Source organism: Euprymna scolopes, chromosome 35 (genome assembly GCF_053919585.1).
Source record: "Euprymna scolopes isolate OS-2025 chromosome 35, ASM5391958v1, whole genome shotgun sequence".
NCBI classification, from domain to species: Eukaryota; Metazoa; Mollusca; class Cephalopoda; order Sepiida; family Sepiolidae; genus Euprymna; species Euprymna scolopes.
In genome coordinates this window covers 70,212,926-70,237,081 of record NC_136516.1, presented here as the reverse complement: position 1 = coordinate 70,237,081, position 24,156 = coordinate 70,212,926, and the positions used below count along the sequence as shown (strand labels likewise).

The following is a 24,156-nucleotide window of genomic DNA, read 5'->3' as shown; positions in this document are numbered from 1 at the left end:
CCAAAACAATAGAATCAAATCCACGTGCCGAAATTTTCGTATTTTACCTTTATTATTTAAGATTTCTTCAGAAATGAACAAAGAAAGATGTTAACTTTTGAAATATTTACAATTGAAAACGTCAGATAGAGGGAATAAAAGAGGGAGGAGTAATTAAAAAGAAATGTTTGAGTAAGAGCTATGAAAAAAAAAACTGGTCAAAAAAGAGAAAGAACATTGTCATTATTATTCATTTCATCAATAAAGAACCTTTTTTTTCCTAGGCTTCTGTCACGATTTTTTTCTTGAAAAATTAATGCCCAACGCCGCTCTCAGAGACATGGCAATCCATTTTGACACGCATAAACAAGGTCTCGATCAAGGCCTGTTCCACTAACTACAAGTGGGAGGAGTCTGTGGTAGTAGCATTAGACATTTTCTTTCTACTTGTACTGTGGTAACAGTGCAGAGAGACAGAAGAATAAGTGGCCATGGTTAGCATGTCTGCTGTAAGGAAACAGTAGCATGTGAACCTAGAATCATTTGAGTATGAGGTGAGGGTAAATGTGCAAATTTAGGTGCTAATGGGAGTCCAAAATGGCTGAATTAAAGGATTTCTTTTGCTCAGGAGTTTTGTTTTGGATGTCATGCAATGAAATTCTAATGAGTTTTCTTCGTAAAATAAAATTTAATAAAGCTGAATGTGTCAAATACATGCTATATATATATATATATATAGATATTATAAAATGAAATATTTCTACTTCAAATTAAAATTTCAGAGAATTAACATTCCACTTATTGTAATTATTAGGATTTTTCTAATGTTCCATTTCTTTACTTGAAATAGTAGATTCTTCCTATTTTATTTTTAGGATGAGATTAATAAAAAAACAAAAAAAAAAAACTTTAAAAATTACATACTACCATTAAAAAAAAATTATACTGTATTTCATTCTGAAGCTCTTTGCTTTATTTAATATCTCTAACAAATACAAATCTGCGGTTCATATGCTTTCTGTTATTTTCTAAGTGTTTATGAGCTTTCAAACACAACAGTAGGAAATCTTTTTTTATAAGATGTTCATGTAGTTTGTTTGAACCATTGTGTAGCGTATATAAAGTTAATTCATAAAGGCAATACAATGCAGATGTGTCACGGATCAACATGAACTGAAGCAAATTAGAACATGTAACGATGGAACAAGTTATGCAGATTCACTTGTTATTAATACACTTTGTACATATTTTTGTGGACTTTTAACATTGCATTGTCTACTTGCATCAGTGTGGTCTGATGGAAATTCTGTATTGTATGATATTTAAGAAAATTTCCCTTTCTCAGATGTGTATTTGACTTTTGTTCAAACATGTAGTTTCACAGTGATTGAAATGGGATTGGAATTTTAATTTCTTTAAAAATCTATTCTTTAAACCTAGGGTCGGTGTTAATATACAAAATTAAAAAAAAAATCATCTTTTAAAATTTTGTATGTTTTACCATGACATGAATTTTTCAAAAGAATCAAACTGAAACTTTAAGCTGTACAATCATTGTATTTTTCACAAGTCAAAATAGTGAATGTAATAAGGTTTTCAGCAAACAATATTTAGAGTTAAAAACATTTGCTAAATTTAGTGATTAATATGCTATCTAAAACTAAAGCCTAACTCATTACCAGGGACACCCTTAAGCAAAGTGCTTTGGGGTCCCAATCCATCCCTTACCGAAATTAATCTTTCTCAACCCTTTCTACTTTGTTTTTGTTTTGCCTACCCTATTTCTCAACCCTATTAAAAGTTCTATCCCAAACCACTCTGGGTATGGCACAAAACAGTGTCCAGTAGTGGAACTCCAGTTTATGGGCTTTGAAGTATGTTGTGTCACCTCTTGGTGGTAGATATTTTATGAGGAAAGGGAGATTCAACTTTGTTTCAGGATCAATCCAATCATTGATCTTATCAGGAATACTAAAAACTTGTTTAGATTATCCGATCAATTGTCTATAGATTAATAACTTATCTAAAATTTGTTTCATAAAATACTAATTTTATACTTACACTTGAAATAATTTATTAATTTTATTAAACTATAAAAGCTAACACTTAACTTACAAAAAAAAAAAAACAGTATTTCTTAAAGGTAATAACTTGTAACAGTATTTCAGGTGTAATTTACTTGAGTTGAAGATATATTAAGGCATGTTTCTTCAACATTTATTTATTTTTTTTTTGTACTGATATGTTTCTCCATATTTCAACAAAATAAAAAAAAAATAACACTATTAAATTAATATTGAATAACCTTGAATCTATTTTTTCTTTAAACATGTTCTTTAATCTCTTATTTGTATGTATTGTAATATTCAATTTTTCCTCCATTTGTTTTTTTTTTTGTTTTTTGCATGCTATAAATTTTTCATTTTTGTTTTTAAAAACCTTTTTATTAAAACAAAATTAAATTTCAACATTATATGCATGAATTATTGTCTAATTATTGGAGATTATAAATTGACTTATATTAAATATAGTTCTTCTAGATTTAGAAATATTCAATATTTTGTAAACTTTTTCTTTTTAGCTTTGTGTTGTGATATTGATTGCTGCCTTTCTACCCCCATATGTGTTATTACTCTTGGATTTGATTGTTATCATTATTTGTGTTTGTAACATGTCTTGTGATGGATGGTTGATTTATCAGTCTGTATTTGTCCAATGTATTGTCTTTAAGTTGTCTGTATCTTATATTTCTTTTAGCTTAGTCAGATTTTGTGTTTTTAGTGATTTTTTTCCTATATTTGCTCCTTCCCCCTCCCCCTTTTCAAATGATTATTCACCTGTCATAAAATTATTTTGTTTTCTCTTCATGACAACCACCAGGAGTTATCTCCCTTATTGCTGACCCATTTTGTATTTTTGTTACCCTTCTTCACTCTGTTCAAAACTGTCGCCAAAATGTTGTTTCAGGAGCTAAAAGATTATGAAGAAATACTTGTACATAACTTTGAAGATTTTGAAAACATATATCCAAGTTTGGAACATTGTTGAGGTGTTGACATTTCTTAAAAAAAACATTGTAGGATATTTCTGTGGGTTTTTCGATTGGTGACAAGAAAATTATGTCTGTTTTATTAATACATTGCAGTTGGAGGGGTTCAATTGATCATATGTACCATGAGTATTTTTTTAAATTAAAGTAATAAAAAACTTGCTAATTAGTATTAGATATTTTATCAAAATCTTATTTTTCGATTTAAAAAAAAAACAATTTTTTTTAATCTGATCATTTTGTTGATACTTTTTACTTACCAGCTTGTTGAATTTGGAAATACCTAATGAGCTGAAAATTATTTTTAAAATATGTAAATGAGGTAACTATTTTAAAATGCTAAATGGCCAACTATAGTCAAGAGTGATCCAAAGGCTTCCTTTTCATTCCACTGCTACACCAAGATGTAAGGAAGGGTGCCACTCTATTTGCCCATGGTCCTCGTCTTATAATGCTGAATGTTTAGCAAGGGGTCATCAAGCACCATTTTAGTAGGACTCAGCCAAGAATTGAACCCCGGTCTTCAGACCCATTAGTGAACACTTTGATCATTATGTCAAATGGGACTATTTTAGTTTAAGGATATTTGCTGTAAAATTCACGCTTATTTTAGATATTTCTACACTATGGACTCGATTGTTGGTTAAATATTTCAGTAATCTAAGTTATTTTAAAGGGTATATTGTTAGGAAATTAGTTAAAAACAATTTTTATTTCCCCTTTAATATAAGTTTATGGCCAATTTAGTTTAGCATAGTCATCGAGCAAGTTTATGACCAAAGCAAAAATGCAGCAGTCAAGTATTTGACCTGTACTTGCTTCTGCTCTGTTTATGTATTTAATCAATGGCTACGCTAAAGTAAATTGGCTTTAAACTTCTATTAAGGATAAAGTTATATATATATATATATATATATATATATATATATATATATATATATATATATATATATATAATATATATATATATATATAAATAAATAAATAATTAATTTCTAAACAGTATTTCCTTTACAGTAATAAATGTCAGAAATAGTAATGATTACTAAGATTTCTTTTCAGGTGTTCAATTAAAAAAAACAAAACATTCTATTTGTTTTAAGTGATTTTTGTTGAATTCAGATTCCTAATTTATTTGTGTACTGAACATAAATTTCTTTTTTTTTTTTTTTTTAAGAATCTATTATAGAAAACGTTTTCATGCAATTATTTGTTTTAATGTCGGTTTTATTGTATAAATTGTTTATATATTAGTATATAGAAATTTTATAGTATAAATTGTTTACTATATTTTATTCATACATAGTCTTTCATGAATATAGGTTCAGCATCCTTACATCTAAATGTAATCTTTTATTTGCCTTTCTAAAGTCTTTTCATAGGTTGGTAAGAAAATGTCAGTTTTGAAGTCAACTTCAAATAATTCCGAAATAATTTAAGCTCAATTTTGTTAGAAAAAAAAATTTCAAAAAAATCTTTATAAATCATTTTTGTTATACAAAAGCAAGTGTATGTATTCCACCTGCATAATTTACTAGAAGTGATGGCAGAATTTCATACCTTAATTTGTTAATTTTTCTCAAGTTGATATACAACATATATGATGGAGCATTATCATGCTGCAGAATTGAGTCTTCTATCTTGACCAATGATGGACATAAATACTGCAGTTTCTAGTCTCAGTAATTTGCTGATAAGAATTCTCTGTAGTAACTGTTTCATTGGAATTCAGGAAGTTGTCACTCTCACCCTTTGATGCTTGTGGGGTTTTGGGAAAATTTTTAGTGCTCCACCTTCATCCAATCACTGAACTGATCATTGTAGATTCTAAAAAAAAAATTACTTTTCATTATACTTAATAATATGATAGACAAATAATTATATTTTTCACAAAAGATGCATCAAATAACATTGCAAACTAATGATTCCTTGGATCCTTCATGGCACTCATTTACTGAAAGCTTTATTTATTTTCCTCAGTTGCTTGAGATGTTCTAGATGACTTCATCTATTTTAACAATGACTCACTGTTGTTTGTGGATTTGATTCAACTTGCTCCTCAAGTTGCTATTGCCAACTGCAGATGAACGTCTATCATCTTCAAAGTTGTCATGACAAATATTTTTTGTAAACAAGTGCAATTGCGTATGTGCACAGAAAACCTTGCAGCTGAATGTCCTGTTGATATTGTCAACTGCCCCTGATGCTTCATGAATAAATTTGAACTTGCTACAAAAATGTTTTTTGAGATGAGGATTGATAATTTGTATTCGTATTACTATTTTCATCTTGTTGTTACAATTTCTACCTATTCTTCCAGTATGTGTTTTTGAACTATTAAATCTTTGTCAAACTCTAAAACATATCCAGAATTTCAAACTGAACCTTTCATTTAATCTGTGGGGGAAATTGTTCTTGTTTCTTCACTTATGACTGGAGAGAAGTGTTATGTTATTCTAAGTTATAATCTCTAGTAAAGATTTAACCATCAACTTTCAGAAGATTATCACTTACAATCTAGGAAGGTGTTGGTTAATGAGCTTTAAGTGACAGGAAGTTGATGATTCAATCCCTACTACAGGCTATAACAACTTAGAATAATATAATAATTAGCACTTCTACCTGGTCATAGTTGGTGGAATGAGAATGATTTCTGTTCTTGAATATATATATATATATATATATATGTCATATCTTTGCTAATAATTAGTAAATTCTGAAAATCAAAAATGCTTCTCCTAGAGGATGTTTTTGTTGAATGAAGCTGCCTTAATCCGACTAGGATTTTATTTAAGCCCTAGATCTAAAGCGTGCTGTTTTTCAAGTTTTGCAGGTGGTATGGTTATTGTTTTTCTTAACTGTACCTCACACATAATATTTGCAATCAGGTGAGTTGGGCTGGGGGAGGCAAATGTAGGGATCAGTGAAGTCCCAGAAGTTCTCAGACGGTCACTTCTGGGTTTTCGCAGATGTGACACAAAGCTGAGTTTTTCTACCACACTTGTGGCCTTCTTGCAGCCATGCTTCTCCAGCCAACGCTTGAAGCAGAACCGCAATGTAACCATCTGAGTCAAGTCCTTTTCTGAAAATGTGGGGATGACATGGCATGACCATTGCTGGAAACACACCCAAAGACATCCAGTTGAAGGAACTTTGCGAAATTTCATGCTAACTGTAAACTAGTCATCTCTTGTTCTGCACGATGTGCAATTGACCTTACCAGAAGTTGTTGCCTGAGAAGAACTGGAGCATCTTTGGCTTGACTGGGTGTTTGATCTTGTTGAAGAATTTCTTGGCTTTCAAAATGCTGGTATCTTGGGCCTTGGTGGTGAGTAGTTGTCACTTGTGACTCTTGTATGTGGATTAGAACTGATCCCTTTCCAACAATTTCTTCATAGTTGCCACACTGATGCTTACGCCTCTTGCCAATGTCTGCATTGCTTTGCCTGGATTTGGCCATACCTTCTTTTTACAGCTTGATGAATTTCGTTGTGCAGACAGTAAAAATGCCTGCTATGATCCTGTTCCTGCGAGCCACTGGTTCCACATCTCTGCTGCAATTCTCCAGCTCATATCTTAAGGTAATTGAGGAATACGAAGCTGCTGCTAAAATTGCTGGATTAAAAAAATCAGCTCACTCTTTCATTATTCCAGTGTTTGCCAGTCATCCATGATCTCCAGGTTTCAAACCCATCAATCGTTCACGGAAATAGTTGTTGCAGTTTATGTACAGTTCACTCAAGTGAAAGACTATCAAATTTGTTTGTTGTACAACAAAAAAACAATCTGTTATTTAATAATATTTGCTGTAATATATGTGTGTGAGGAATAAGTGTGTAAGGAATATATATGATAATTTGACAAAATGTATAATTAACAAACGTGAAAATTGAGGAAAGGGTGGGGCTTGGCGGACCGCATCTAAATAAAACACCCTGAGTCAAGGTTTATCAAGAAATATGAATGAAGTCAATATTTTTATATTGAAGAAGACATATCCACATGTTATCTTGGTTGGTCAAGAAGCATCAATGTAGGTTTGACTCTACCACCAGTTGAAAGATTTAAACCCCGGACTGACCTTTGACCTTTGGGTTCTATTGGACATCTTGGCCCAAATAGTCTCAGACACAGATGTACAACAAAGAAAGTGAAACATGCATATATTCGTTAAATAAACAGTAAAGTATTCAACTAAAGGGAGGGAACTTTGCAACATTGATTTACTTAGCTTTTCATATTTGCCATGTAGGATGCTCTTCCTTTGAAGGGAGCATTAAATAATTATCTGTAATATATTCAACTTTCTAAATTTTTGACATGAGGATTGATTCATATTATTTGGATTCTCTGGACTACTGTTCTCATCTTGAGCGATATTTTCATGTTTCAGTCGATGTAACCTCCAACCTTCTGGTGTATCTTGTTAAACGCCAGAATCTGCTTAGAATTTTAAACGGAATCCTTTAATCTAGGAGAGTATCATGTTCTTGTTTTGTCAGCCATAACTTTGAGGTAAAAGTCTTAACTCACAATTGTATTTGGCCGATGGAACGAGAACATGCTACCTGTGGATTAAATAGATTTTGAGTTAGACAGAAAGATGTACAAGTTCAACAAAATGCACCTGAAGAAGGTCAGCGATTACCTCGATCAAAATGAAGAATCCAAATAATATATGTATTGTAAATTATTCACATACTTATATTTAATATTAACCAAGAATCATCAGTGTGGCTATGTTTGACTGCATCCCATTTTATGTAGTAATCGTTAATCAACGGAATCATAGTTACACATTATTAGATAGTTGTTTTCAATTTCTTGCCACTTGAGTTTATAATAGCTGATTTTTTTTTTGTTTTATTTTTCATTTTCTGACAATAGGAATTAGAACTTTTCTTTTACGTGTCCATTTTCTGCTATAAATATCTAAAAATTAAAAAAAAAACAAAAAAAAAACGTTCTTATTTAGAAGAGAACCTAATCAAAAAACAAAAATACAGAACATTTTTTATGATCTACGTACTCATCAATGAGCAGAAATGTCATATTCCAAAAATCATGTACATTGATCAATTAGTTTTTTTTTTTTTTGTTTAAATTTTTAAACAAGATAACTTTTAGACAATTAATGGGAATTTGTTGGCATTATAACATAAATCCAGTAACTATAAATTATTGTTGAGTTATCTCCTTTTGTTTCTTGACATTTTTTTCATAATGACAGACGAGACAGTTACTTCTTAGGCACTCATAAAATTTGATTTTCTTATTTAAAAATAAAACTACTTGATCATTTTTTGTGATTTTTTGAAGATGATATCTTTGTTTCCTGATGAGTATGTACATCATAAAGTTTTGTCTGAATTTTTGTTTTTTTTAAAATTAGGTTGACTTCTAAATAAGAACAAAAAATGTTGAATTAGTTTTTTCCAGGTGAAATGTTCTTGCCTCTTTTTCAACAGATTCTTTTAAACCCAAAATATTTATGGAAATTTCTATTTTGATAGATGTCCAGAACAGAAAGGGTGGGACATCGAAAAGCTTACTGGATATTTGACAAACAAAGGGTAAACTTATGGCTTTGGTGTCTGTCGAGTGTCCAGTGCCGTTCTAGTTTTCCATTCATCTTTATGTATGTGTATGATAGTGTCCCCTTTATTTTGTATGTCTTGTTCAGTTTAGCCCCCCCCCTTTTTTATATATATATATATATCCCTTTGTTTCACTTTATTTTGGTCTTGTACTCCTTATTTATTAATGTATTTTTTAAAGTTTTATTTGGAGATTAGTTGGAAATTATAATTATGCTATCTCTCTCTATCTTGAAAAATAAAGCTGTAAAACTTGTACATATATATATGTATACGTCATAGAAATGTATTCATGCATATATATGTTCTACTTCCAAGGTGATACCTATAAAAGGCCTGGCAACCATGTGATAGGAGTCCATGACTGGCGTGGGGGTTGATGGTCTAAATTACTACTAAATAACAAAATTGTTAACAATATATACTAATTAATTACAAACTATGATTAGCATTAGGAAGAGCTATATGTTTTTAAGAACTAATTTCAATAAATGAAAATATTTATAAAAAAAAAAAAAGATAACCTCCAGTATCATAAAAATATGAAAACATTTACCACAGATTACAAACGTTTGTAAATTATATTACAAAAATGTGGTGTTTATATTTATTGATTTAAAAATATAGAAAATGTAAATTTTTTATAAAATTCTAAGACAACAAATGAATGTGTGCGTTTCTCAGATTGAATTATTTTTAATTATTTATTATCAATCGGACAATTAAATGCAATGCGAAATACTATTTAAAAAAATAATTCAATTATAAAATTATCAATGTATTTCAATTTCTTTGTAAATATCAGTTATTTTGATCTTTTGTTAGAAGCAAGTGAGAAAAAAAAGATTTAATTTGTGATTTTTTTTGAAGTTTTGAAAAAATTTGAAAACCTGTCAATTGAAAGTCATTTTTTTAGCTTTAAAATTCTTTGCAGAATTAAATTTAATTGTGCATCGTTTGGTCATAAATTGAACCAATTTTTTATATTTTTATTTTTTAAACTTTTACCCCAGTAAGACATATTTTCACTGAGGTGTAAGCGGCTACTGTGACTATGAGATAGATTTATAGGAACATCCTAAGTTGGGAGTTGTGCAGTAAGTTGCTATAACGATAGCTAAATGTTTTTTTAATCTGTTTATATGATATAAATAACTTCATTGGGATTTTAAAGCTAGTTTAAATGATTTATTTCAGAATTTAAATTCTAAATTTCTTTCAAATTTTGAAGGGTCACAAAGTAATTACTTTTTTCAACTATTAACAGAAAGATTAGAATAGTTGACTTGTTCATGAAGAAATTAAAATGCATTCTGATAGATTTAATTTTGTAATTAAATTATTTTTTTAAATAGGACATTTGAAAAGTTTGTTTTAATAATTTATATTATTGCATTTTATTTCAATATTAGAGTTATAGTAAGTATCAAAATAATTCCTTGTGTAATTATCATTGAGATTTGAAATACACATGTAAAGCTGTTTCATGGGATATTGATGTTTTAAACCAACACATTTCAGATGAAAACATTATTACACACTTATGTGTCATATCAAAATTAACACGAGTTCAAAAAATTACAAAAAATGATCCAATAGAAAAATAATTATAATTTATCAAGTTTAGTGAGTTATAGTTTTTTTATGTTTTAATGTTGAAAAGTTTGCACGATCCAGGCAAGATAACTGCAATCCACCATTTTGACTAAATAAGTACAATCCACCATTTTAAAACACCAAATGTTGAAATGATATTGTCTGACTTTTTGTTAAAACTATGTCAAACACATCTTCTATTGAATCATTTTTCATAATTTTGGGAATTTATGCTAATTTCGACATGACACATGAGTGCATAATGTTTTTATCTGAAATGCATGATTTTAAAACATCACTATTCTACACAAGCACCCTTTTAATTAAAATTATTATTAATACAATCAGAAAGCAAATATAATATTTTATGCAATCTTTCAAGTACAATGAATCTAAGATAATTTTGAAAATCTGTACATTTTCTTTTTTCAACTTTAATCACAGACAATTAAAAAAAAAATAGTATTTCGTATTAATATGATCTATGTTTGCTGACCCCAGTTATCGACTACAATTGCATGACTCTTATAGGTATTGCCTTGTCTATTCCTAATCTAAGCTAGCAACCAATGATCTGGAAAAACCGAAAGAGATAGGTGCCTCTTGTGACCATTGACATTTTCTTGCAGCAGTTAATCCTACGCTAACCCTAAACCAGCCTCTACCATCGCCACACCTGTCTTCGATATCTTTGCTGCCACTACCACCACTGCCAACTGTCATTGTGGCGCCAGCTATGCCCCCGTCTCCTACTTCTTGTTCGTTCCCATCACAACAGCAACAACAGACACAACCACTACAGACACCACCCTCACCACAGCCTGGCACACGTCCACCTCTGCCGCCGTACCATGTGGCGGTTCAAAATTCTGCCATCAACGCATCAGGTGAGGCACAACAGACCAACATGGTTACTAACCCACACCGTTTTCTCATGCACAAGGCGACTGTAAATAAAGTCTTTAAAATACAGATAATGTTGAAAGGAAACTTTCTGTTTTTATTTTAACAAAATTTGCTTCTTTGATATGACAGGGGTGTGTTGAAAATTGAATATTTGCTTTTGGTTTAGGACAATGGTTTTCGACATGAAAGTGTATGACTCACAGGGGCCAGTTAGACCAAGGTTGCAGAGTTGAAAGGTATAAAGTTTGATTCTGACTTGGGCTTCTAGAATTTCAAAATACCTGGCTTAAATAAAGTCTTCCACTATTCAGACTAGTGATTTTTCAGAAGTTAAAAATGTCTGACTTTAACTCCTTTCAAAGCCTTAAACTCTGCAACTCTGAACTGAACACGATTGAGAAGGTCTGTGTTCAAATGTCTTGTTTTTTTGTTTTTTTATATATAATTATTTTGGTTTTTCTATATATAGTTTGTCAAATGCAGCAGGACCCACACTTGATTTAACTCTCCCTGATACACAATCAAAAGTTTTGTTGGGATGAAGACCAGCTGTCTTAATATTGGCTATACAATCATCATTCTCTTGAACATCCTCTCAGCCTTTTCCCAAGGATATCAACCTTGAATCCAATTTCTTGTGACAGTGAATTGATTAGAATCGCAAAACATCTGGCTTAAACTTAAGGTCTTCAACTATTTAGACTGGATTGATTTTTGAGTCTGACTCCGACTCCTTTCAAAGCTCAAACTGACCATGATTGAGAAGGTCTGGGTTCAAATTTTTCAGTTGAACTTGAAGGATTTTTCATCAGCTTAATATATATATGCATATATATTATGTCATATATATATATATATATATATATTATGTCAGATATCTATCTTTTTTGTGTTTATCCTGTGCAGCAGGGTCTGCACTGTATTTTACCCTCCACCATACATAAAGGCTTTGTTTGGATAAAGTCCAGTTGTTAATATATGTTAGGTATTTAATCACCATTGTTTTGGATGTGTTGTCAGCCTTTTCTCAAAGCATCAACTTTGAATCCCGCTTCCTACAACAGTGTTGTCATTTGATGGTATATGTTTAAGATGTTATTTTGAATTAACCATTTTGTAGGAATAAAAACGGTTCATTTTGAATATTTATGACATAATCATAGCATTATCACTGATCATGCATGTCACAAAGTCATGACAAAACCTTATTTATTGAATTGGAATTAGAAATGCCATTCAAAGAAATTTTGCTAAATTACTCTTAGTATCAGACATATCAAACTCGGGATCTCTTGATGGTCATCTGGGTCAATTATTGTTATGAGGATCGTTATATAGAATTATTTTTGTATGCAAATGTTTGTTTTCAGTCATTCATCTTCATAGTTTTACACTAAATGACAATTTTGTTTAAATTTATGGAGTTTTCTGAAATGTTGATTTATGGGGTGTTTAAAAAAATGCCAATTTATGGAGCGTTTAAAAATGTCAATTTATGGAGAGTTTAAAAAATGTGAATTCACAGGGTGTTTAAAAAATGTTAGTTAATGGGGTGTCTAAAAAATGTTTATTTATGGGGTGTCTAAAAAATGTTTATTTATGGGGTGTCTAGAAAATGTTTATTTATGGGGTGTCTAAAAAATGTTTATTTATGAGGTGTCTAAAAAATGTTTATTTATGGGGTGTTTAAAAAATGTTTATATATAGCATCTTAAAAAAATGTTCATGGGGTTTTTGAATAATCTGCTAATGGTGCATGTTTATTCTTTTAATTCATCAAAAGTTCAATTTTTGCTGATATGTGATAGTTTCAGTACTAATTATGCCAGCGTTTAAAGGGCTACGTCATGTGGTTTATAATATTAGTTTCCTTTATTTACTGGGAGGGGGGCAATTCATTTAAGCTTCTTCAGCTGAGACCAAGTTCATTTTTTTTTAAGTAAAAATTATATTTCATCACATGTGAGAGAGGGGCATCATGAATTTAGAGGTGATTAGTCAAGTCATGGTCCCGAATGGTTGGAAACTACTGATTTAGGAGCACAAAAAAAAAAAGAAAAAAGAAAATAATACTTGATTTTTCGCTTTTTTGAACTCATAAATTACTTTTACATCTATCAATTTAAAGACTTTAAAACTATTTTGGAAATTTGAAGGGTTATGTTATAAACAGATGTCAGATTATTTCTTTTTATTCATAAATATTTGATTTAAATGGCCATCTTATTTTTATTATTGTTGCATTTCAAAAGTAATTTAAAGGGTCGTAGTAGTAAACATTCACCCTATTTCAATTTATTAAAATTGTTGACTTGTTTTTATTTATCATAAACATTTAAAAGTTACTTTGAAGTCTTGAAACTGATGAATGGAAATTGAAGTGTTGTATGACAAAAAAATGTTTTTATTTTATTCTTTGCTTATAAACTATAAGTAAATATAACATTTTGTCATGCGTTTCTGTCATATCAAAGAACAACAATCTCAAACTAAATTTTGTAGGGTTTTTTTTTTCTTTCTAAAAACCATTCTTAAAGTATTTTAACAGTTGTTTTGTAGATGACTTTGTTGTACAGAAGTTACTCTGGCCCACCATGATATTTCAATGATTGTGGGTTTATGTTTTAGAATTGGTGAGATAATGATTGATAATTTATATTATTTGGATTACTCTTACCATCTGAGACATTATTCTTACAATGGTTCAGCCGATGTAACCTCCAACCCTCTTTAAGTATCTCTCATCAATCATAGAACTCTGTAATAAATTTTAAACTGAACACATTATTTAATCCATGAGAGGAGCATTTCATCAGCTATGACCAAGTAGAAATCCAAGTAATTTGTAATTATATTTTTTTATACTTTATGGTTGCATCTTTAACCCTCAGAAAAAAAAAAAATAGTAATAAGCTTCTTCAGCTGAGACCAAGTTCATTTTTCTTAAATAAGACTACACATCTAGAACTAAAATAATTTTAAGGCTCCTAAAACTCATACTAGAATTTTTTGCAAGGATCTGTGGTGCAATGACTATCTTCAGAAGGTTGAATGTTCAACTAAGAATACAACTATACATTACTTAAGACTTCTATCCAATCATGGCTGACAGAACAAGAGCAAGTTACTCCCATTGATTTAATAAATTTTGTACAAATTTGTTTATTTAACAAAGACACACCTAAAGAAAGCTGGAGGTTACATTAACTGAAACGTTCTAAAAATCACATCCAAGATGAGAACAGTAGTCTGAATAATTCAGATAATTTTGTGGGTTTTATGATTTTTGTGTCTTCCAGTGACCAACAATAAATCATAACTTTGGTTGCAACTGAGTAACTTTTTCTCAATTACAAAATGCACAAGATCTTAATAAACAACTAACTCTTGTTATAAATTATTAAACGTGCAAGAATCTCTTTAAATGATGTGCAAATCGCAAGATTTCATAGTTTTGGTATTCAACTACACAATCTTTTGCACAAGATGCGATATTTAGAATATGATTTTTTGCCAGATTTTAGATTCAAGTCTTTTGACTATTTTTTTTTTTTTTATGCATTTTAAAAAGTCTAATTTTAATAATTTTACAACTTGTGTAAAAATTTTAACAAAAATCATCAAAAATAAAATTAGCATTTGCTGACTATTAAAATATTTATATAGAGTGGTTTTATGCGTTTTTAGAACTTGCTGACCAAACCTGTTCTTAGTTTAGAAATAATTTTAAGTCCTACTAACCTGATTGGAACTCTGCATGCATGTGTGGAAGAGTGTGTATCTTTTTTAAGACTTTGGTTTGTCACCATTATTAAAGAAAGAACGAAAAAATGATATATTTCCTAGCAGATAATGCTTTTTTTTTCCTTTTATTGCTTGGTCCGGTTTCTTCTCTATTTTCTTGGTTTAATGTTCTTCAAATTGCTAAATGCTTTGTGGTTACATCTGTGTAACTCTTTACGTGAGTACACACATTATCACGTTGCACGCACATTTTTGAAAATGAGATCATTTGATTAACAAAAATTAAATATTAAATTAATTAAAAATTGTGCCATTAAGGTAAAAAAAAAAAAAAAAAAAAAAAAAATTCTGACTTTACCAAATTTTAAAATCGAATTCCATCATTAACTCGTTTTCAAAACGTAGTCTTTGTGTTTTGTTATTTTAATGTATTTTTGATACATACCTAATTGTTACAATAAAAAAAAAATGAAAATAGTTCCATTTGTTTTATTTATTTAAAGATTATTTGGCTGACAATTTTTTTTGATAGAAAGATCATTTGGTTCTTGTCCAGAATTTCTTCTATATTAAAAAACAAAAAACAACGAAAAATCTGTAATCAAGACAAAACGAAAATATCATATTCCAAAAATCATGTGAATTGGTAAAATAATTTCACGCTTAAATAAAATCAAATTTTATGAGTATCCAAGTATCATCTTTGTTTGCCGTTAAAAAAAAATCCTCAAAAACAAGGGAGATAACTCCAAAATAAATTTTATTTACTAGATTTATTTTACAAATTCCAATTAATCGCTTAAAAATGTTTTTTTAAGAAATAAAATTGCTTGATCAATCTACATGATTTTAAGAATATTATATTTTTGCATCAGGAATATGTACATTACACAGATTTTTCCATATTTTTGGTTTTTATAATATAGAAATAGCATTTGGACAAGAACCGATTATTAAAAAAGAAAAAAAAACATTTAAATTGTTACATGTAAAAAGTTTTGTTTATTTAGTTGATAATTACTTTTAAAATGAAGAGTGTTTTAAAAAGCTTTAAATTGTTATCAATGTAGATAAATAGTGGACATATCTATTTTATTTACTTAATGAATATTTAGATAATAATGATGGAAGACATTTTTCATTTTTTGATATTAATCTTACATATTTATTATTCGAAGACAAATATTAGAAATGTGCAAATAGATGAAGAAAGCAATTATAGAATTTCTTGATTTCTGCTAGCAGATAAATCATTTTTGAAAACCATTTTGTGTAGATAAAGTCAAATTTGTTCAGTGTCTAAAAAGAAATGGTGCGTTATATCTAAAATTTTATTTACACTATGTTTTGAAAAAGTAAAAATCAAAACTGGTGGCTAAAATATGTGTGGGATTTTTGCAAATGGCATGGTTGACAAAGAAGGCTGTTGATACCGAGTAGTGGTCAGTTAAATGGAAGCTGCTTTAACTTTTAACCTTTTTCTTCAGTGGATGAGAGAGAACAAGAGTTAGCATTTAATTTTTATTCTCTATTTAAAAAGAAAATAATGTTGATCATTTTTTTTCTTTTTGCATGAAATAGTTTGAATCTTATGCGGTGATGTCCGAATGCATTTTTTTCCCCTGCAAGTGCAGCTTAAGTTAGAATGAAAACCACAGAATTTTATTTTTTTAAATTTTATTTGACTTGAGTGACTATTGTTGCTCACTGTGATGCATTTTTCAAATTTATATTTTATTCTGTTTGCAATATGATGATAAACAGTGGTATGCATGATGAATAACTAAAAGAACAAAACTTTTTTTTTTATTTTATGGCTTTTATCAGTGTTTCTTTAAATTGTTGAAGTTTCATCAGCTAATATTTTTATGTGAGCATTTTGCAACTTAATTGGAAAAAAAAATGTTTTAGTATTATTTTCATCAAAAGGACAACTTGAAAACATTGTCTCTGTTATGTTATAAATAGTTGGAACATGTTTGGATTGGCCAAAATAAAAGTTTAAGTATTTTTTTAATTAAAAAAAAATATATATATATATAAAACAATTGTTAGTTTGCAAATCGTCCCCCCCCCCAACTTTTTCTTTAATGATTCCTCTTTTTTTTTTTTATTGCTTTTTTGTTTTTCTTTCTGACACCCCTACCCTCATGCCATTTCATTATATTTTCTCACCGTGTTTTTCTTCTATCTTAATAATATATATATTTATTTATACAATATTGAGATCGTTAAATAAGAAAAACAATTTCATAAAATAATTTTTTAAAAATACCCATTCAATTTAAGCCTGTAAATCTTTGATAAATTTATTTACTTAGAAATCCAGAATTTAAAAATTCAAATTATCTGATTTTTTTCTCCAATATAACTACATTTTGTTGTGATTTTGCAATCTCTACTGAATGAAGACTTCAAGATAAATGATGCACTTCCAAGTAATTGTGCATTTTACCAATTCTATATTGCACTCTACAAATGGAACAACAATCAACCTCTGATACCTTTTTCTCATCCAAAAGTTGAGATAATAATTTTTATTTTTATAACTTGTCCTGGGTGTGTGTTTCTCTCAGGAACACTACACTAACAGCTATTTGTGTCCAACTTTCTTCTTTGAGGGGTAAAGAAATATCCAAACAAGTGAAATTTCTTCAACTTCCTCCCCTAATTCACATATACCTACTCAAAGAAAAAACTGTGCCTCCATACACCTCTTCTGCTGACATGGCTGCCAACTCCCCCCCACCCCCACCCCCTGAAAGTTGCAAGGTTATTTAATCGCCTTTTCTCTCCTTTAACTCTGCTTGATTGGATACAAACATGATCTAATATATGGCAAAGTTGAGGCTCAATATATAACCGCATGTGTAGTTAATATTATTACTTCATTTTATTTCTGTGACTGGAAATAGGTAATTGGCAGAGACTAGCCGTGTGATATAATTGAAGCATTGAACTTATGAAAAGGAAAAAAAAGTAATGTCTTCATTTTTTTTTTTTTTTTAAATTGGTTTGTTTTTGTTTCTTTTTCAGTTTTTTATTTGGAATTTTAAATAAAGATTGTGTCGATGTAAGCTATCAATGCTTAAACCTAAAATGGATTCCATGAAAAAAGCTTCTTTTCTTAGACTGCCAACCTATGGAACGCTGTTCCGCTGGTCTGCTTTCCAGCAGACTACACTATTGTCGTCTTCAAGTCCAATGTAAACAAGTTCTTGTTGAACCATTCTTTTAAATAATCTAATTATACCAAATTTCCATTAATAACGATTACTATGCTATTGTCTCAATGACTACTGTACGCACACATTAACCCTTATCCTTGAGTCGCTTTCAGTCCTTGATAAGTGGTGACCCCTTTGTAAAAAAAAAAAAAAAAATTCTATAGCAAAAGTCACATCTGTATGCCTAATTCTGACCTTCCATTGGGAAAAATGAAAATGTGGAATTAGAACATTTTTTTTTTTTTTTTTTTTTTTAACAGATCTGGAAAAATTAGAAATGCTAAGATATTTATTAATCAAATTCAAATAATTTTTATTTTATTCAGATTTGTGTGTGTGTGTGTGTGTGTGTGTGTGTATATATATATATATATATATATATATAAAATTATAATAGGACTGATAAAACTGTCAGTGCTAAAATGCCAACATTCTTTCAATATGTATTTTGTAAAATACTATTTGGCATGAAGTGACCAAAAGTTGTTTAAAAAAATGTACTATTCAGTCCAACTCCACTCTTTGATTAATATTTTTCCTTTTTAGAATTTAAATTCTATCCTGGGAGCTGGCTTACCAACTTAATTGTTATCTGGAAATCATTATTCTAATCTGTATTGCAATACATTTAAAAAAACTTTTTTTATAAAATTATCAAAACTAAACAATTCTTAATGCTGACTTAATAACAGAACAAACATCTTGGCCAACCCAAATATTTTTTAATACAGTTTTTCTTCATTTTAACAATTTCTTAATTGAACTTGTGTTTTATAACGACAGTAGATTTGATGGCAGCTATTTTTAATACATCAATTAAACGCCTTATGATCACACTGATTGTGAACTATGGAAGGATGGAATGAAAATTTTTTTTTTTCAAATATATGATTAAGAACACTATTGAATATAACTTATATTAAAACCTAGTATTCAATATTAAATGTTCATTACTATTTTGTGTCCTAATACGTTTTTATTTTATATTATATTAATAATGTATTTTATATCATCCCATATCCTTATTCATTTAGTATCCATTTATAATTAGTGGGACCTATGAAAATTCCACAGCAGACTCTTTCATATGTAATATATTGATGTTGGCATTTTGTGGATGTTCAGCGTAAATGGAGACGCTCGGATATTATTGTAGCTCTTTTGTTAAAACTGCAAAACTATTTATCTAAGCTAGCAGCATAGCCTGATCATAAAATACACTTAATATGATATTTTAATTTATGCAGATTTCATATATATTATTATTATAGTCAATTTTCTATTGATTTTTATATATTACTAGCCTGGATGCCCGGTGTTGCCTGGGTGTTTGGAGGTGTGTGTTGAGCAAAAAAAAAAAGACAAAAAAAAAAGTGGTAGAAACGGCAGGCTCGAACCCGTACCGCAAATGAGGAAAAGAACAAAAAAAAAAACAAAAAAAAAAAACATGACGTCTTTGCTGCTGCATCATCGCCAAACCGGAAGTGACGAAGGTTTAAATTAAGGCTAGTCAGTTGAAAAAAGAGGATGACTTTCAAAAATATCGGCAAAAAAAGTGACTCCTCCTTGTAGAAAAGTGTGCAGTTGAGGGTGAAGGAAATTGTTTTTGGCCAATTTTTCGATTTTTGTCGTCCAAAGGTTTGAGGTTTTAAACGATACCAGTTTAGTCACGTTCCAACGCATCTGTCAAAAGTTTTAGGCAGACATACAAACATACATTCATACATATATTTAAACAGACAAGTGAGATTTATATTATAAAGTTGTGATTTCAAAAATAAAAAAAATATATCCATATGACTTGGGTGCATGAGCTGCAATTGAAACCGAAACCATAACTTCTGAAGAATTCTTGGTAAAATTATTTATTACAAGATATGTAAGGTCATAACAATTACATAACAATCATTCGGAAGAAAAAAGATGCAAGTGTGACACTCAAAATAACATGCATGCTATCGCATTTATAGATCTTGCTATTATCATAAATTATAATTATTTAATATTTGTGCGTTATCATTGCTTTAGCAGAAATAATATTTAATTCAGAAAACAGAAGTATAATTATTAAGTACTAGTAATTGGCACCCGGTTGTAAAATATGCTTAAATATATTTTAATTAATGCAGATTTCTATTTATTACTACAGGTTCAATTCTTTATTGGATATTATATATGTAAAGTACTGATTTACAAAAACAAAACAAAAAACCCAGACGCATCAGCAGAAATTGAAAACAAAACATTTAGCACTCCGCCTGCATTTGCTATCATTTGAGCTAGCACAACAGATAGAAAGCTATAAAATTAAACCACTTATAACTATGATTACTTTTACCCATGTGCAAACTAATAGTAATGTTGATAAATCGAAATAAACATTTTGCATTTCGACTTGCTGACTTCTGTACACATTATTCATAGATTCAAACGAAAATTTTACTTGTTATAAATCATCCTTAGTCTGATTACTATTTTCTGTTAATTTCAGTGTCATATGTACAGTAGTTTAAGAATTTATCAGTTAAATATTTACACACACACGCACACACATCTACTCTTTTATTTATATAGGTATACATTTTATCCTTCCATAGAAATGATTTTCAAAAGTTGGCCATCCTCATAAGTTGTTAAAAAGTGAAATTTTTTCCAATTGAGTTAAAAATTGTTTGGATCATTGAGAGATTTTTTGGGAGGATTGGGGGGGGGGAAGGCTCATAGTAACAAACCTTTATAATTTTTTTCCAATCGATTTGGACCTGAATATTTTTGTATAAATTTATAAGATTGTTTGTATATATATTAAATAAAAAATATTCTTTATATATATTAAATCAAAGAAAATGTTTTATATACATTAAAAAAAAAAATGAAGTCATTCACAAAAATAAGTAAAATATATGATATTAATTTCTAAAAATTTTAAAGATATTTTGCTTTAAAAAATACATTTTAAAATATTAATGTTATAATTATTTGAATAGAAATTTGGTGCTTGTGTAAATTGATGATTTTTTTTTTTTTTTTTAACACATTTCAGGTTAAAACATTACTTAGGTGACGTGTCGAAATTAGCATAAATTACAAAAATTACAAAAAAAAAAAAAATGATCCAGTAGATGTGGTAGATGTATTTTTAACAAAAAGTCATCCACCCTTACATTCTGAGATTTTCGTTTAGAAATGGTAGACCTTTGATTTAAGTCAAGGGAGATAAGTCAATTTGTCATACTGAATTTGTTGCACAACTCTTTCACATTAAATCATATGATAAAACTCGATAATTTGATTCTATTTTTACTTGTAATTATTTTCCTACTGGATCATTTTTTGTAATTTTGAAATTTATATTTATTTCAACATACATGTAAGTATGTAGTGTTTTTACCTGAAATGTGTTGGTTTAAAAGCTCACCAATCTATACAAGCACCAAATCTTTTACTGAATCTAATATTGTTTTCCTTTCTGATTGCTATGTCTTTATTTAAATGTTGGCCTTGACATTGTTGGTTTACATTACCTCCCCTTGCTTGCTTTTCTTTGTTGCATTGCACAGCTTGCATGTTTGCATGTATGCTATACCTATTCCTGTTTTTAAAATTTTAAATAATTATTTTAATTCCCCTTTTTGCCCTTCATTTGCATGCCCCAAACCCTGCATTTTGTTACCCTTCCCACACAAAACCTCTAATTCCCTACCCTCCACCCACACCTGTGAAGTATGACTATCCTAACAAATGCATAATTTTCCCTTCTTGGCAGCCTATAGTCACTGCATCCAACAGACATACACGAACATGCGTCGACCACCCTTGCCTGACTACCACTCTGCCACCCAAATGGCTCATCTTGCACGCCAGAAACAGTCATGGCATTTGGAACGAGCCCATTCACATGAAGGGGTGATAAGGTACTACAATGAGGAGGAATATGAGGCACCCGAGGACGGTATGTGTATTAAAAAAAAAAAAAACAAAAAAAAAACAAAGAAAAAAAAATGTAATTCGGGTTAGATATTGTTTGCCGATAATCTCCCACGCCCAGCTGCCCCTACCTAGAAAATAAATGACAGAATTCAGAATACCATTTGAAAACGATTTTTTTTTTATCAGTCGTAATACTAAATTTCATTCTTCACAAGCGTTTATTTATAAAAATAAAAATAATTTTTATGGATAGTCTAAATGAATATAATTTTTCTCGATCTCTCTTAAACATTATCCCTATTTAATAATAAACAAATAGTGACAATGGGAGGGAGGATAAAGGTTTTGATTTAAATAACTATGCATCTATAAATATATTCAATAGAAAAACGATTGTTAAATAAACTTATTTTAGTGCTTGTGTCTAACGAGAAACTGTCTTTTTTTATTAATACTTACACAATTCAAATTTAATTTTATGAATCTACAAAAAACTAGTCTTTACTTTAAAACGATTCTTTTTCGGAATAGTTTTATTTTTTTAATAAAATACGTTATAATCCAAATATTTTTTAGTGTTTACTTTAAAAAAAAAACATTTTTTTCTTTTTTTAATTAAAAATTGTTCTAAAAATTATTTCGATTGATTTTATTAAAACTAGCTGGCCGTCCAGCATTGCCCAGTCGTAAGATGCTCTTAAATACAATATTTTAATTCATGCAGATTATGTATTATTTTACAGACAATTCTCTATCGATTATTATATTAAACCTAATATATAGTAGTGAGATCAAAATATAAAAAATATATGTATGACTTGGATGCCATCAGCTAGAATCGAAACCAAAACACAACTCTCCACTCTTATTCCTTAGCCTCTGAGCCATAAACATAAAAATTCACCTTTGACCCCTTTTTTAAAAGATGGAATTGTCTGATTGTTGAAGAAAGATTCAAGCAAGGCCGCACAGTCCACAAACTTTTATAATTATATAGATATAACCATTCTAAAAAAGATTTTATTGTAAAGAATTGGTTTTTGTTTTTATGTAGAATTTTAAACTGGGATTACATTAGTATTATTCAGAAAGGAGTCTTCCTTATTATACACTGGCAATGCTTCCACTAAATAGAAAGCAGTAATCAAAAAAAAACAAAAACTGTTTTATTTAAAATAACTTAAAAAAAAAAAAGTATTACATATCGAAGAAGACAGCAGAAGAAGAAACAAAGAGAAAAACAGTAAAAAATTTAAAAGGATTAGAATGTAAAAGTATACATATGTTGTTGTCACTGTTGGTTGTTTGTCGTATTAGATTGGACTAGTGTTGAGAAGAGCTGAACAAGATCGTCAGTTGCAATTGGAAACTTTTATATAAATGAATATAAATTGGCAGATTTTAAAAAAATATGCTGTCTACCATAAATGTTATTTCATTTCAACATAAACCCATTGGACATGACTAAATATATATTTTTATTTCAAAACTAGCAAGCCACTTAGCGTTGTCTGGTCATTAAATATGCTTAAATATATTTTATGCAAATTTTGTATTTATTATTATAGAGCTAATTCTCTATTGATTATCATATTGTACTCAATATGTAGATATGATTTCCAAAGTTTATATATATATATATATATATGTGTGACTGGGATACCAGCAGCTAGAATTGAAACAAAACCTATAGCTCCCCTGTCTTATTAGTTACCACCTATACTATTCTTAGGCATATAAGTTTGAACACTTAGCAGCTATTTTTACTGGCCAAAAACAAAAATTGATTTGTTCCTCTATATATCAATTTTCAAATCTGTAGACTAAAAATGGACAAGATAATGGTAGGGATTGTTCCTTAGACAAGGTCATGTTTATTATATATATATCTTAGATAAATCCGTCTGTCTGATAATTGCTGGATGGTTGTGTGGCTTAGATTGAAATTTCTCTTAAAATTCTTGCTGAACAATTGTCATATGTTCAGCTTTCCAGAACAACTTCAAAACTTTTTTTTTTGTTAATCATGTGGACGTAATGCATGTGTGAAATTAATAGAGAAATGAAATAATAATAAAAAATAATGATATAAAATTTGTCTATTAAATAAAAATATACGATTTCTGCT

At 29.3% G+C, this 24,156-nt stretch overlaps 1 protein-coding gene across 17 annotated transcripts in view; it reads left to right on the top strand.

Annotated features, from left to right (window-relative positions):
- The window catches only part of LOC145259913 (rap guanine nucleotide exchange factor 6-like), a 917,527-nt gene that overhangs the window by 864,482 nt on the left and 28,889 nt on the right, over positions 1–24,156 (top strand). For 10 of the 17 annotated variants that reach the window (XM_080117853.1, XM_080117856.1, XM_080117855.1 and 7 more), the window contains 2 exons: positions 10,851–11,108; positions 21,865–22,050. The exons of 4 other annotated variants lie outside the window; for them this stretch is intronic. In XM_080117853.1, coding sequence (XP_079973979.1) covers positions 10,851–11,108; positions 21,865–22,050 — 444 coding nt within the window. Of the gene's footprint in view, positions 1–8,541; positions 8,602–10,850; positions 11,109–21,864; positions 22,051–24,156 lie in introns of all 17 variants that reach the window. 3 more of the 17 variants (XR_013864228.1, XM_080117859.1, XM_080117864.1) reach the window with 3 other exon arrangements.